This window comes from Rhinolophus hipposideros (assembly GCF_964194185.1).
Source record: "Rhinolophus hipposideros genome assembly, chromosome: 12".
In the NCBI taxonomy this organism is placed as follows: domain Eukaryota; kingdom Metazoa; phylum Chordata; class Mammalia; order Chiroptera; family Rhinolophidae; genus Rhinolophus; species Rhinolophus hipposideros.
In genome coordinates, this window is record NC_138058.1 from 929,335 (window position 1) to 943,833 (window position 14,499).

Below are 14,499 nucleotides of genomic sequence, written 5' to 3' on the forward strand. Positions count from 1 at the left end.
CTCTCCCCACTCAACTCAGTCCAGTTCCCACCCACCTTGCCCTCTCTCCACCCCCCACTCCTACATCCCTCCCCCTCACAGGTGTCTTGGGCCAGTTCCTGCCCTCCATTGATTGGGACCCTTAGGCTGCACTCCTTCCTTGCTCACTGCCTCCCTCCTCTGACCTCTGATTTCCCTGTCCTTGCCCCTTGGAACCCCCACCTGGTGCTAGGAGAGCCTGTGCCTCAGCTTGGGTGTCGGGGTGGGACTGCTCTGCACCTGCTGTGCTCAGTCCTCCCCAGCTGCTGCTGTGACAGCCCAGGACAGCTCTCAGGACCCTCTTCTGACCTCTCCGGATCCGCCCTGCAGTGTCCAAGGGACCCTCCTGCCCCCCGCAACATCCGACACCAACTGGAGGGCCCCAACCTCAGAACAGAGCCCTAAGGGACCACCTGAGAGCTTCAGCCAGCCCCTGCCATCGGCTCAGAAACTTGCCAGGGTTGCACCTACCTCCCCTACCTTTGGTTGCCAAGTGTATTTTGATATTGTCTACATATTAGCTGTTCAGTTCATGTCTGCCAAGGAATGGCTGAATCGATGAATCAATGCTTTAATAAAGAAGTCCATTGGCAGGTTTGTCTGCAGGGAAATGCGCTAGGTCCCCTGCCTGCTCTGTCACAGTGCCATTCCACCGTAAGCATCCCGCGATGAGGCATTTTCTCTTGGTCCACCCAAGGTACGCATGCAGAGCACACCGCACAGCCAGAAATCCAGGGACCTCTCAGGGTGTGGCTAGAGACTGGCCGGGCCTAACAGCTCCCAGTCGCTTGGGCTGCCCGCGCGGCCTAGACACAGGAATCGCAGTTCAGCTGCTTCTGCTTCCCTGCAAACTTTTTGGAGTCCTTTTCTTCAGACTTTTGCCACCAAGTCTTTCCGTTCATTATAAAAATGTTATACGTTATGTGTGCCGGAGAGAATCTGAAACAAAACACAAGAGCCACACTGCACACCTGCACAATAAGAATCCCTGCTGTGCCCTACTGAGGGGTGGGGACTGTGTGTGAAGTCCATTCTGCCTCTGGGCAGCTCCTTCCCCCACGGCCTCCCCATTCAGGCTCCCACAGCTTTGATGGATCTCTGTGGGATAGAGCCCATCTTAATCCCGTCTTCTGGTGCCTCCAAGAGGCACGAAGGGAAATGGCGAAGCTAACGGATGAGCCCCCGTCAGAAATGGGGAGTGGCTCAAGGTTGTTTCCATGAGCTCCTTCCATCTTCCGTCTCTAACCCCTACCCCCTTAAGAGCTGTGCTTTGCTTCAGGGGACCCATTCCTATCTCAGAGAAGGAAGCTGGCTGTGAGACGGTGGTGACTGGCGGCAATGTGTCACCAGGCCTGGGAGCCCTGGCATTTTAAAGAACACCTTTAGGGAAAGCTGTGCCATGCTGCTGGGGAATTAAAACACTGCAGCCTCGGAGTCAGAGAGTGGGCAGGGCCAGGGCCGGACACTTAACACCTGGTGCCACACCACAGTCCCCTTTCTCTGTGCAGCTCAGCACCCAGCAGTGTCAGACAGGACCTGAGGGGCCTGCAGGGAGCTGCTGCTCCTGTGACCAGAGATGCAGAACAAGGGCCATAATTTCAAGGTGCAACGATACATGTATACAATCTTGTAAACGATGTACTTCCTGGCGCCTGCTGTGGTTAGAGCCACTGTGCCCGAGCCCTCCAATCCAGCGGGATAATCAAAATATTTAACATCTGGTACAGACAGGCACTGACCAGTCAGAGTGGCCACCGCTGGGCAGGTATTAACCCTTCATTGGCAGGACCACGGGGAAGACAGAGAAGTCTGTGGGAGGCTGTGGAGGGGGCATTTCCCAACCAGTAGAGCTGTCTGCCAATATCCAAAGCAGCAGTGCTGCTGGACCAGTGACGACAAGGCCTGCTGCCACCTCCTTTACCCTTTTACTGTACTTTTCCTTTTTTCTCCATCCATGTTCCTATTTTTTGGTCTTCCAGCCAGAGGCTGCATCATCTTTTCCAGTAGCCCTCACACAGAAATAGGGGTGGCCTAATCTGTGTGGCCTGTAGAGGCCAGCATGCCCCAAACCGGAGGCCCCCAAACCCCGCTGCACACAGAACTCCAAGGCAGCACCCAAAAACACCAGCCGGGTTAGTTGTGCTTTCGTGGCTCCTCCCAGGTGGTGCTGATGACGCACCACCAGGTTAGACGGCTACCCTCCTCCTGAACCCACCCAGGATCAGCAGGGGCATGGGACAAACACCCATGAATTCTGGGAAGGAAGGAAGGACGGAGCCGAGAGCCACTCACAATGGCCGCTTCCTCCTGCTGTATATGGTCAGCATGAGCAGCAACAAGCCTGTGGCCACCAGGATCCCTGCCACTGAGGCGGCGGCAATGACGATATTCCTCTGGAGGAAGCTCAGAAGCTGCGTGCACGGCACAGCCTTGCTTTGGGTGTCTAGATAAGAAGAGCCGTGGCAGGGTGAGCGGACAGGCTCCCACGCTGATCTGTAGGGACAACCTCTTACTGCTGCCTGTAGCAGACATGGAAGCTTAGCATCTGAGCTGCTGGCTCCAGAAAACTTCTCGGGGGAAGGAACTGGCTTTGTTCAGGAAAACACATTCATAAGCTTTTCGGGGGTGGAGGTGACATGTTCTGGGTGTGAGCTGCGAAACAGCAAAGCCACCAAGAAGAAGGTCCCACAAACCACACTTAGTATGAAGTGAGGAGAAGAGAGTTCAGATGCAGGGAAGAGGAAGTGGCACCAGGGGAGGTGACAAAGTCACACTGCAATGGCTTTTAGGGACAATGGCATCAGATACTCGTTTGAAGCTTTACCCAGGGCAGTGCTACAACCTCTCTCTGCTGTCCCCTTCCTCCCGTCCGCACCCCACTTTCAGGAAATTCTACCGTATACACAGCCTGCCTCATGTGTGTAGGTTTGGGGAATTTTGTGACATAATGCACACGTGATCCCAAGATGATCCCAAGCTCTTATGGCCCTCTGATGACATGCAGAAATCTTGAAGGTGGTGTGTGTGGGCTTGGGAGCACAAGGCAATCTTAGCTAGATCTCAAAGAAGGAGATCCCAGCTGATATCAGGGACTCCTCGAGCTTCTGTCACCCCGTTTGTAGTATGGACCCAAAAGGAAGAGGACTCTAGGAAATGGGCACAGAAGCACAATGACAGGAATCCAACAGTTTGGTGTGGAGAGCTGTTGAAGGGACAGTTGCTGGGTGATGCTGGTGGTGGTGCAGGCCAAGGGTCCTCCAGGGTTATGGGGAGAAAACCAGGCCTTTCCACGTGCTGCCTGCATGTTTGCCATGTCCGGAGGCAGCAGGCCACTGTATGGGCTCTGCTGGAATAAGTCAGCATCTAACTATCCGAGTCAGGAAGCCACAGCTGCGATTCTGACAGCGGGGGAGTGTGGGTGGGCAGCACTGGTTTGGGTACCCGCATGCTGCCGTGGTGGGCAAACTCCTCCCCATGCCGAATGGGTTCAGGCTCAGGTAATGCATGGCTGACGATTAGGGACTAGGTTCACGTGTGGCATTTAACTCTTCCTGTAGTGGGAGAGCCTCAGGGTCCCCTCCTGGGGGGGCGGGGGCCCAAGATGATGCCTGTGATATGCATGACCCTGGCTATATAGAAACAACATAAAAGTAGCATCTTTGTGAAAAAATGGCCTGATTCCTGGAGTTAAATTCATGTTTCACTGCAGTTCCTATGCTTTTGTGGGTGAACTAAAGGTGTGCCGACATTTACTCCGTTTAAATACCGTGAAAGGCCAACGGACACGCTCTGACTCCTCTGTATTTCAGTATCTCGTCGTGCTCACGCTATAGACATTACCTGGCTTTACTCTTCCTTGATCCACTGTAGCTAACTGCTCGCTTACAGCCCTGTCGAATAGAAAGGGTTCCTTACTCCTCCTCTCCTCTGAAATGTGACCTACAAGAGACAAAGGCAAACCGTGTTCCTTTAAAAACAACCATTGGGGGTTCGTGACTAGTTCTGTCTAGGATAAAAGTAACTTCCTCTTGAGCCCAAGTGAGGACTTAGGGAGGGTTTTGGAGAAGAGTTCAAATGTACATCAAAGTTATGTTCTTTATTTATTTATTAAATGATGATCTTTATTTTTTTTAAAGATTTTATTGGGGAAGGGGAACAGGACTTTATTGGGGAACAGTGTGTACTTCCAGGCCTTTTTTCCAAGTCAAGTTGTTGTCCTTTCAGCCTTAGTTGTGGAGGGTGCAGCTCAGCTCCAGGTCCAGTTGCCTTGCTAGTTGCAGGGGGCGCAGCCCACCATCCCTTGCAGGAGTCGAACCAGCAACCTTGTGGTTGAGAGCCCACTGGCCCATGTGGGAATGGAACCTGCAGCCTTCGGAGTTAGGAGCACGGAGCTCCAACCACCTGAGCCACCGGGCCGACCCCTATTTATTTTTTTAATTGAACAAATTTCTGGGTGAGCCACGTGTAGTCTGAGACAGTGGTTCTCACACGTGAGTGTGTGTCAGAATCACCAGGAGGCCTTGTTAAAACAGATCACTATTGAATATCAACTGTAATTGAAAAAAATTTGTTAAATTAAAAAAGAAAAATCGCTGGGCCTCACCCCCGAGTTTCTGATTCAGGTCTGGGAGAGCCTGGGAATGGGAGCTGATGCCAGTGGTCAGGCACCCAAGTGAGCGAGAACCTTCCAGCCAATTGTGAGCCTCTCTGAGCCTCAGTCTCCCCTCATATAAAACAGAGATAAGAACACCTACCTCACAGACGGTGTGATGTTCATGAAAATTTATAAACCAAAGTACTATAAAAATGTTTCTTGAATTTTAAGGGCAAGATAGGAAAATGAACTAGACTGAAATATTCATTTATGGGTAAAGGGACCGCAGAATGGTTTAGGAGAAAGAGGCCGGATTGAAAATTAGAAGTATCTGCATCCTACCTCTGTCATTGGCTGTCTTTGGCTCCTTTGCATACAGACCTGTCAAAGGGCCCGAGTGAGCTCAGCTTGGGCAGCCAGAAAGCTGTCTGCCCAACACAGGAATGGCCCTAGAAAGGGACTGAGGAAATTTCTGAGAACTTCCGGGCAACAAACTAGAACCAACGGGTAAGAGCTCTGGAGAGATCTGTTTGGACTGTTTACAGTTAGAAAGTAGGGCTGTCAAAAAGGGAATGGGGAAGAGTGAGAAGTAATGGAGCTTGTGCCCCCAGGAAACCTCAGGCCAGGCTGGAACCCCGGCCCAGATGGGAGAGCTCGGAGTGCCCAGGGGCAATTTTGATAAGTCTTCCTTGGCCTAGTTCATGAAGTAGAGAATGAGACTGTCATGAGGGGGTGTGATTACAGCCTCAGGAGGTCTTACTTATTTCTGGGCAAAGACAGAAATTTGGCTAAGAAAAGAGCGAAAGCTCCCAGTATAATATGACTCCTAATTACTTGACTTTGAATGGCCAGCTTGTCAAAGCAGAGCTGAGAGATTAACCACCACAGACAGAAAACTAGATAACATGGAGTTGGTCTACGAAAGGGCTATGTTTGCCTCACTTTTTCATGGAGTTGTAAAAAAGACAGACTCGTCACTTGAACACAAATGTTTTCCTTTCCTGGTCTCCGTACCACTAAAACAAAGAGGAGAATTAGGAGCCAGTGTCCCCACTTATCATCAGTGTGGTCCTACGTTTTCACTTACCTACGGTTCTTTGGAGAGTTTGAAGAATGTTTTCCACGTGTGGTGGGCTATGGTTTTGATCATTTGTGGGATTATTTTCTGTGAAGAAAAAAAAGCACAATTATCAAGTTTTGCATAATACAGTCAATTTCCAAACACCAACTTTAGAAACCCACTGGCTGTGAGAGCAGCAGCCCACTTCACTTCCAGAGCTGGCACAGAATGTGAGTCACCGGGACTTTCCCGTTGCCACTCACACCCCGGGCCTGGTCAGTGTCTTACAGGAGCACAGAACCGAGGAATTTTGGCTCTATGCTCAAGAAGTTGAAGTCTTACATCTTCATAATTTCTCTGTGTTATTTTAATAGTCTTAGGAGACTCTAGCATTGAAACGAGCCTTTGATTGTATGTGAACAGGACCTTATTGCTCCAGTGTTAGCTGAGGACTGGCATCCGTCCAGCGGACCGAGGATGAGCAGTAACGGGAACTCTGTGCACACCTGGGCACACCTTGTACAAGACACCTCACTCGTCAGAAGGTAATGTCCTCCCCCCGACTTCCGATCCAGACCTTCTAATCATTTGTTTGAATGGTCACCGTTGCTAACAGGTGAAAATCAGCCACAATGTGTCTTTAAAACAGACATTCGGCAAGGGTTAACTGCCGTCTCCTTCAGGCACCCTGAGTTCAAACACCAGCAGTGGCTCCTACTAGCTGCCCAGCCTGAGGCAAGTTACTTAAGTTCGTATGTAAAATGGGGGCATAATAATAATAATGTCACATACATAGGACTGCTGTGGAAATGAAATAACATAGCTGGAAAACTCCTATGGCTGGTCCATAGTGAATGCTCAGCATATTTTAATTTTCTTGTTATAATAGTGACTATTGTTGTTACAGACAAATGTACCATTCATTGGTTTACATATTTTCTCATTTAGCAAATGACTAAACATGTACTATGTGTCAGAGAGAGCTCCACTCCTCAGCCCTGGGACACAGTCTAATGAAGGCATAGATGTTGTTGTGATCTGTCTTATGGTCACTTCAGCATGTGTACTGGAATGATGAGAACCAGTGAATTTAAAGGGGGAAACAGACAGCCCTAAATACAACAAGGCATTGATTAGAAAGTAACTTTTGCAAAGATGAGAGGGAAACTCTAAATTAATTCTGATGTTAAAAAACCAAACGTTTTCTCCTGAGCCTCCTGAAGGAAACTATCCAAGTCAGTGGTTCCACAGGTCAGGGGCTGGTGGCTGCTGCCTGCAGACAAGTCACTCTGAGGAGATGTGCAGAGCCCTGGACTCCGCAGTTGGATTTTCGGGGGGTTCCAGGAAGCAGGGTTTCCAACAGGCTCTCCCTCCTCATCCTGCTCCCCACAGCTGACGCTCAGCTGCTCTGGGAACCACTAACCTGGTTCATGTTCCTGCACCCAGGAAGACCACACACTTGCTGGCCAGACAGTGACCTGTGGGTCTATTTTCCCTTTTCAATCTTTAAATCTCTTGAGGGAAGAAATGCTTCATGGGACTAGTTCCTCATCCTGTCTTCAGGCCCATCTGCCTCCTCCATCACTGGGACTGTGACATGGGCCTTTGCTAGCCAGCCGTCAGCTAGTGGGCAGCACTTTCCCACACTCTTCTGGGGCGTCCCTTCAGAACCATGCTCAGCCCCCCCCCAGTACCCCACCTCCGGGGAAGAAAGGGACTTCACTGGTAAGTTGGCTGTGCCTGCGGCCAGTACCTTCCTCTATTTGGCATCCATCTTCCCTGGGAAAAGCAAACAATCTGACCCGTTCCTCTATGTTGTAAATTTCACAGAAGCAAACTCTCTCACAGTGGGGGTCTGGAGAAGTCATGGGTCCCCTAAACCTCACCAGTGATTAGGGCACTTCCTAATTCAGGGTGAAGCACCCACATTATCCAGCCACATATTTCTCGAGAAGACAGGTTGCATTCCATCTGCTGGGCCCTTAGCTCAGCCTCACATATGGTTCTGAACTCAGACAAGAGGAAGAAGAGGTATTATGTATCGATCCAGAATGACAATTCTATCCGTTTGCAGTTACCATTATTGGAAATTCTGTCCACACGGCTGAGAAAAGATGCTGGTTCAGAAGTCCCTGCAATACTGGCTGCTTTAATGAAACACATGAAAAAAAAATGGAAAGAGAAAAGGTTTCATCAGTCTGTGAGCACCTCAGGCCCCCACTTTAAGTGTTGAAATGCTAATACCATAGACAATGCCTCTTGTACTTGGAAATGCGGATTCCAAGTGTGTGTCAGTGTTGGGAGAGGCACCAGTGACTATTGACTGTGAGGATGGAGCCCAGGCAGAATCCACGTGCAAAATTCCAGCAGCATCCCTCCCCACTGCCCAGGGCACTTTCTGCTGGCAATTTACACTATACAGTTGGGTCCTGGTGACCTGTGATCAAACACCTGTCTTAATTCCCAAAGTGCTGCCTTTGAAGGATAATATGAAGCTGCTTGAGGGAGGAGTATGCTCATTTCTGTCATTTTTCCCGTGTGCCGGGCTGCGATGGACTCGCCTTGGTCTCACCTGTGGAATGGGGTGCCCATGACCAATCCCACCGGCTCTCACCAGGGCCGACAAAGATACGTGCATTTACAGAGCTAGGACATATACTTGCTTTCTTCCATGGCTCTCCTTGTCATTGATTTGCCTGCTGTTCTTCTTGTCTCATGAAAGGGAACATTGGAAAACATCTGCAGGAGAATTTCATCTCGAGAGAAGTAAAAAGGGCACGTCAACACCAGCAGTGCAGCCCCACACTCTGCCACGCTGTATAGGGAGCAAGTGGCACAAGTTCAATGGACACGGGAAACGGTACTCCAAAATACCTACCCTTGGAAGGGCAAAGTCTAACTACCTAAATCACTTCGGAATATAATTCTGATTGCCCTATGTATCCTGGGCAGCAAACACTGTTCACTAAAGATATGTGGCTGGAAACATTGCCCAACATCTCATGATGTTTAGTGTCATAATTTCCCTTCTCATTCCTGTTGTCATTCTGACCACTTCTGACACCTTCCCCAGCTGGTCCATAAAAATGGGTGAAGGATATGTGGGTAAAAATAAAGAACAGGCTCTTTAAAATCAGAAAACACTTTCGTAATTCCTAAGATCTTTAGTTATCAAACTGTTCTGAATTTTTCACAGTTGTTTTTTTCTTTAAATATGTTTATTTCTCTTTCCCTTTTAAAAGTTTTTATTCTTCTACATCTCCCCGGGGAGAGCAGTTTTATTTTTCCTTCTACATTTACTTTGTAAAGCCATAGAAAACAATGATCACAAATTCCATTAATTTAGCATTCTTTGAATCCTTTTACAAAGGCTGTTGATACCTTGGTGGGTGGTCTACTCATCCCCTGAATAGATGCCGATGATAAGGACACAAAAAAACTAACCATCACATTCACTCATTCCAGATGATGAGTTCTCATGGCCAGCCCCTTCGTTGCTGAACGGGTTGACCTATGAGTTCCGGAATGCTGCTCAGACAGAACCCGGCAAGTTCACCAGCGGCCCACCAATGCCAAGGCCGACACTGCAGGGCACTGGACAGTCCAGAAGGCTCTCGAGGGAGATGGGATCCTCCCAAACCCAGAACCAGACACCCATCTTCAGGTGCACACATCCCCTCCCACATGTGCGGGTTCAGAGACACGGGGCACCTGCGAGGAAGAGAGCAGCCTCCTCCTTCCTACACGGGAACTGGAACTGTTGAGAGCAGGGACAGTGGGACTGCAGGAGCTGGCCGCACCCATTCCTTCATCACTCGCCACCCGTCAGCCAGCCAGACGGTCATGGCACCCTTACTGAAGGGTCTTTAACAGCACATGGGAGAAGGGTGCACCCAGAATTCCTCGCATGGGCCGGCGCCTGGAACAAAGGGCCACGTCTCCTATACAGAGACGTCCCCTTCCCAGCAGGACTGGCAGGCATGGCCCTGTGATCACAACACCCAGCAGCTCCTAACCCACAGGAAAGCATCCACAAGCCCGTCCCAGGAGCCCTTTTTTGGACCCAATGGCTCTCGGGGTCCACTCCTGACCCCACACAAGCACCAGCTGGGGTCTCACACCTTCCCCTCAGCCTCACCTCTGGCAGGACCCCCTGGGCCTACTTACTCTCCAGCAGTAAACAGGAGGCCTGGGCTAGACCAGAGTCCCAGCGGAGACTCACCTGGAGGGGTTAAACACTGCCTCACACAGAGGTTTCACCCCACACCAAGGAACCTCGTGGCTGGGGGGGTCTGGAAGTCTCTATGTGACAATCTCCCAGAGGACTGTCGTGCTCAGTTAGGCTGAGGACCTGGGCAGAAGGCCGAAATCGGCCTCAGGGCCTCACCACCTCCACTCCGAGCAGCACCTCCTGGGCACCTTCCAGGCAGCTGTGGTGCACCTGGTCCCAGCTGGCACTGAGGCTGCATTTCCGACACCTGCCAGAGGGTGGACCCCTCTGTGAGGAGCAGAATCCGTTCTGCATGTTGCTCTTCTATGCTTTTGATGATTTCTAGGGAATCTGCCTGCCACTTGGAGCACTGGTTCCAGCCTCCGGGCAAAGCACCTCCCTTCCCATCAGGGCAGCCGATAGGTCATCTGGGGGCCGGCCAGGGACGAGCAGGAGACGCTCAAACACAGCCCGACGGCTTCACGGGAGGGAGGTACTTACCAAATATTTTAGCCATACCTTCCTCCAGATTTTTTGAACTTGGTGAACGGTCAGTATTTGATCCTGTGGGGGAAAGTAAACCGTCGCTGTGAGTAAGTCTTTCTTTCACTGGCTCGGCGTGTAATCTCAAGTCGATCGTCTCCCGGTGGTGTTCCGAGAACAGCACCGTGCAGGGGCCTGCTCTAGGGGACACGGGTTCTAGGCCCCCTCTGAGTGCCTGTGGGTTTGGGCAGCAAAGTGCTGTGGGTTTGGTTTTCTCCTCTGAGACTGGTGAGCAACGTGCCAACCACAGGAGGCCTGCGAGGAGAGGAGATAAAAGGTGCTGATGTGCCTGTGGAAGGAGAAATGTCCTCGTGTCTCCCTCTCAGTGTCATCATCCGTTGTGACCTGCTGGCTGTGCTCAGTGCTCAGTGTGGGGACAACAGAGGAAGACAGACACACATCTCAGGTTCCTGAAGAGAAACTTTTCCCATCCAAGGAACGATGCCCATAGGAGGGACCGTCACCATTTTGAAATGTGGTGCTTACTTGTTTTGGAGGCGAGCAATATTATTGCGTACTCTGGGTCTATGTTTGGGAGGGACTCAGCTCTGAGGCTGTCCCCACTTGGGCTGTTTGCTCAGCCCAAGGAACGCTGATTTCATTGCCAAATGAAAACATGAAGGTACAAAAGAAATGGACTGGTCAATTCTCCTAGGACACTAGGGAATGAGGTTAAGACGTCTGCTCACATTCCCGTGGCTCCTCAAGGACACGGCTCAATTGGACCATAACACAGTAGCGACCTGGGTAGCTTTGGAGCTGTATTTTCAGGCTTCTCTTTATAGAGGTTGCGATGTCTCAGTGTCCAGACACATTTTCGCGATTTAAGGTCAAAGCCAGCCATTTTTTTCTTGCCCCAGGATAGTAGGTGACCACCAAGCAGGAGAAACACACTCCCTAATGAAGTGGTCGCCAGAGCCACAGCACCTCCTACTGAGTGCCACAGAGCAAGCATGCGTGTCTGCGGAATCTGAACTTTAACCCCAAACTGGTGACATCGCTGATTTTCACTTGTTTCCTGGCATACAATCTGCATAGCCATTGAGTAGTTTTGTGCACAAGACAGCTTTCTACAGGAAAACTGGTAGGACAGCCTGCATCGTAAACGCCAAATGACTTCAAGTCTGACTAGTTTGATCCGACAAATGACAAACACACAGGTCTCGGCCTTGAGACATTGGACACTCATTATGAATAGGTGTACTGAACCATGTGAGCACTTTGCTGAAAACGTATTGTTCATATGGTGTCAGCCAAGGGCGCAGAACCAAACCCCGCACAGGCACAGCCTTCTGACTGTAGTAAAACGGTCGCTGTTCTAATATGTGCTTCATGGAAGGCACTGGCAGGGCGTTAGTTATAAAATTGGTTTGCTCAGTCTTACAATTTCTATAAGGCATACATGCCTGCTTGTCCTGAAAACTAATTACCCAATTTTATTTTTTTCCCTATTGCAGAGTGTCCTCCTTACAGGGTGTCCCTGTCACTTGTGTGATTGGGGCTAAGGTGTATCTTGTTTCCATATGTGACCCCTGGCTTCCCCTCAGCTTTGGCATTTCACATCAGTGCAAAGGCAGAAATTGGCCCTGCTCCTCAGTGCAAGTATTTTCCAGAAGCTGGGGGTGGGGAGGGAGATGGGAAGGCTTCCCTCTCAAAGCCAGTGACCCAGGCACTCACGCACGCAGCACAGGCACTGCTGAGTGGAACACTATTAAACTACCCATGGCCAGTGTTACCAGGAACAGAGCATGCCGCTTGGAAGTCGGTTCCTGTCCTCTGAGCAGCCTGCACTGACAGAAGCTGCCCGACACCTGAACAGAAGAAATCAGCCCAAACCACAGGCCTATCCACACTGCACACCAGAGACTGCCATAGTTGCTAGAAGGGTAGAGAGAGTATTTCTTCCTTCCACATCTCCATTTGTGTTTGCCCCGACATACCTGGTTTAAAGGATGCTAAAACGATAGGGTAGTACCAGTAAGACAATACACAGGCCTGCAGAAACATGTGTGTCATAGTTTTAAAGATATATACTTGCTTTCTTCCATGGCTCTCTTTGTCATTGATTTGCCTGCTGTTCTTCTTGACTCATCAAAGCTAACACTGGAAAAAACTTGCAGGAGAATTTCATCTTAAGGGAAAGCAAAGAAAGGCAGGTTAATACCAGCAGGGCAGGAGTGACACAGTCTGTGCTGTGAGGACCTGAATTTGTCCAGGAGTACGGTGAGTCAGTGCATTCACTGACAAACGCATCTTTTATTGGATACGGAATGCCATGCTCTAACAGGCCTGGTCTTGGGCAGGGGAACTCCATCTGTCAAAAGCATTTCTGAAAAATTGTGATTTCACTAGCTACCCCGGACAGGAAACATAGACCTACTATAGAAACTGCTCCAAATCTCCTGCTATTTAATGTCATAATTTTTCTTCTTACTCGTGTCGTCCTTCTCCCCACCTCTGAGACTGTCCCCAAGCTGTCCTTCTGTCTGAACAAACCTCTGTCCTGTTTCTGTAAGAAGCACATAATTTCCTCCCTTGGAACCCGCTGCCCCTCCCAGGAAGCTGCTCACAGGGGAGTCTTGCTCTGGTGGCAGACAGACCTAGTCCGAGTCCAGAGACTGGCTGTTTACCAATGGGCAAATAAGTCCACCTCGTTCATCTTCAGATGACTCACTCATAGGACAGCAATACGATTCTTTAACTCATAGAACGTCTGTGACAATTGAGTACAAATATGTATATAAAAGCACATGACACGGGTCAGAGTGAGGACCAGGCTAAGGGCTCGCAGCTGGAAGCTGCTCCTCACCACCTGATTGTAACAAGGGCGCAGGATCAGGTAGTGCTTGTTTTCTGCTCAGTGGAACCCTGCACAAGTGGAATAATATGTGGGTAAGGAAGAAAAAAAGACATAAAGTACAAAGGAAACAAAGATGTAATTAACACATGACAGAAAAATATAAATATGTTCCGTAGATTCTGTGGCATTCCGTCACTAGCCACGCTCGCCCCCTTCCTGTCTACTGTGGTTGGAGCCTCAGGGGTCAGCCCTCAGACAGACACGTCCTTTCCACCCTCCCTGGTCGCAAGGGGTGGGTGGGGGGGCTGTGGGACTTGCAAAGTTCCTGAAGACTCCTGTGACCCTGGAAGAATCTTGCTCCTCCAGATGGAAGAGAAAGCAGTGCTGCGGCTGCACTTCCCCTCCCCTTACCTCCTGCCTCGAAGGTGGATGTGATGTCTGGAGCTGCAAAAGCCATCTTATGACCAAGAGACATAAGCCCCAAGGAAGGCTCTGATGATCTCAGACAAACAGGCCCCGACCTGAAGCCACTTAGCATGGCATCAAAGCCATGGCCCCCTCCCTCAGGCTGCTTGTGACAAAAGGAAAGTGAACTACTCTCTGTTGAAACCACTAAATTCAGGTCTCCGGTAATTGCAGCCAAGTGCATTCTTAACTGGCACGAAGGCGACTCTTAACTGGCACTGGCGACACCTGCATGTCCCTCACTCACATGACCTTGGCCAGTTTGTGTTTGTTGGTTTTTTTTAAGATTTTTTTTTTAATTGGGGAAGGGGAACAGGACTTTATTGGGGAACAGTGTGTACTTCTAGGACTTTTCCCAAGTCAAGTTGTTGTCCTTTCAGTCTTATTTGTGGAGGGCACAGCTCAGCTCCAGGTCCAGTTGTTGTTGTTAGTTGCAGGGGGCACAGCCCACCATCCCTTGCGGGAGTCGAAACGGCAACCTTGTGGTTGAGAGGACGTGCTCCAACCAACTGAGCCATCCAGGAGCTCAGCGGCAGCTCAGCTCAAGGTGCCCTGTTCAATCTTAGTTGCAGGGGGTGGAGCCCACCATCCCTTGTAGAACTCAAGGAACCAAACCAGCCACCTTGTGGTTGAGAGCCCACTGGCCCATGTGGGAATCGAACCTGCAGCCTTCGGCGTTAGGAGCACGGAGTTCCAACCGCCTGAGCCACCGGACCAGTCCCAACCTTGGCCAGTTTTGATGAGCCATTATTATATGGAGGACCCAAGCATCTAGGTTCCTAAAACTCATAAAGCCTATGCAAATTGGG

General features: G+C 50.2%; 1 protein-coding gene across 4 annotated transcripts; it reads right to left on the reverse strand.

Moving 5' to 3' along the window:
* Nucleotides 1–573: 573 nt before the first annotated feature.
* LOC308506070 (uncharacterized protein C2orf92) lies at nucleotides 574–10,728 on the reverse strand. Of its 4 annotated transcripts, none has more exons than XM_081068953.1 (7): nucleotides 10,384–10,728; nucleotides 8,336–8,428; nucleotides 7,751–7,819; nucleotides 5,700–5,777; nucleotides 3,859–3,957; nucleotides 2,311–2,461; nucleotides 574–957 (listed from the first exon to the last, which is right to left on the reverse strand). In XM_081068953.1, the coding sequence occupies exons 1-7, from the start codon at nucleotides 10,397–10,399 to the stop codon at nucleotides 825–827; spliced, it is 639 nt and encodes a 212-aa protein (XP_080925079.1). In that variant the 5' UTR covers nucleotides 10,400–10,728; the 3' UTR covers nucleotides 574–824. The 4 variants fall into 4 exon arrangements, 3 of the variants coding, with proteins under 3 accessions (XP_080925079.1, XP_080925077.1, XP_080925078.1); XM_081068951.1 differs by lacking the exon at nucleotides 10,384–10,728 and adding an exon at nucleotides 9,117–10,150; XR_013994658.1 differs by lacking the exons at nucleotides 2,311–2,461; nucleotides 10,384–10,728 and having other exon boundaries at nucleotides 8,336–8,444.
* Nucleotides 10,729–14,499: the final 3,771 nt, after the last annotated feature.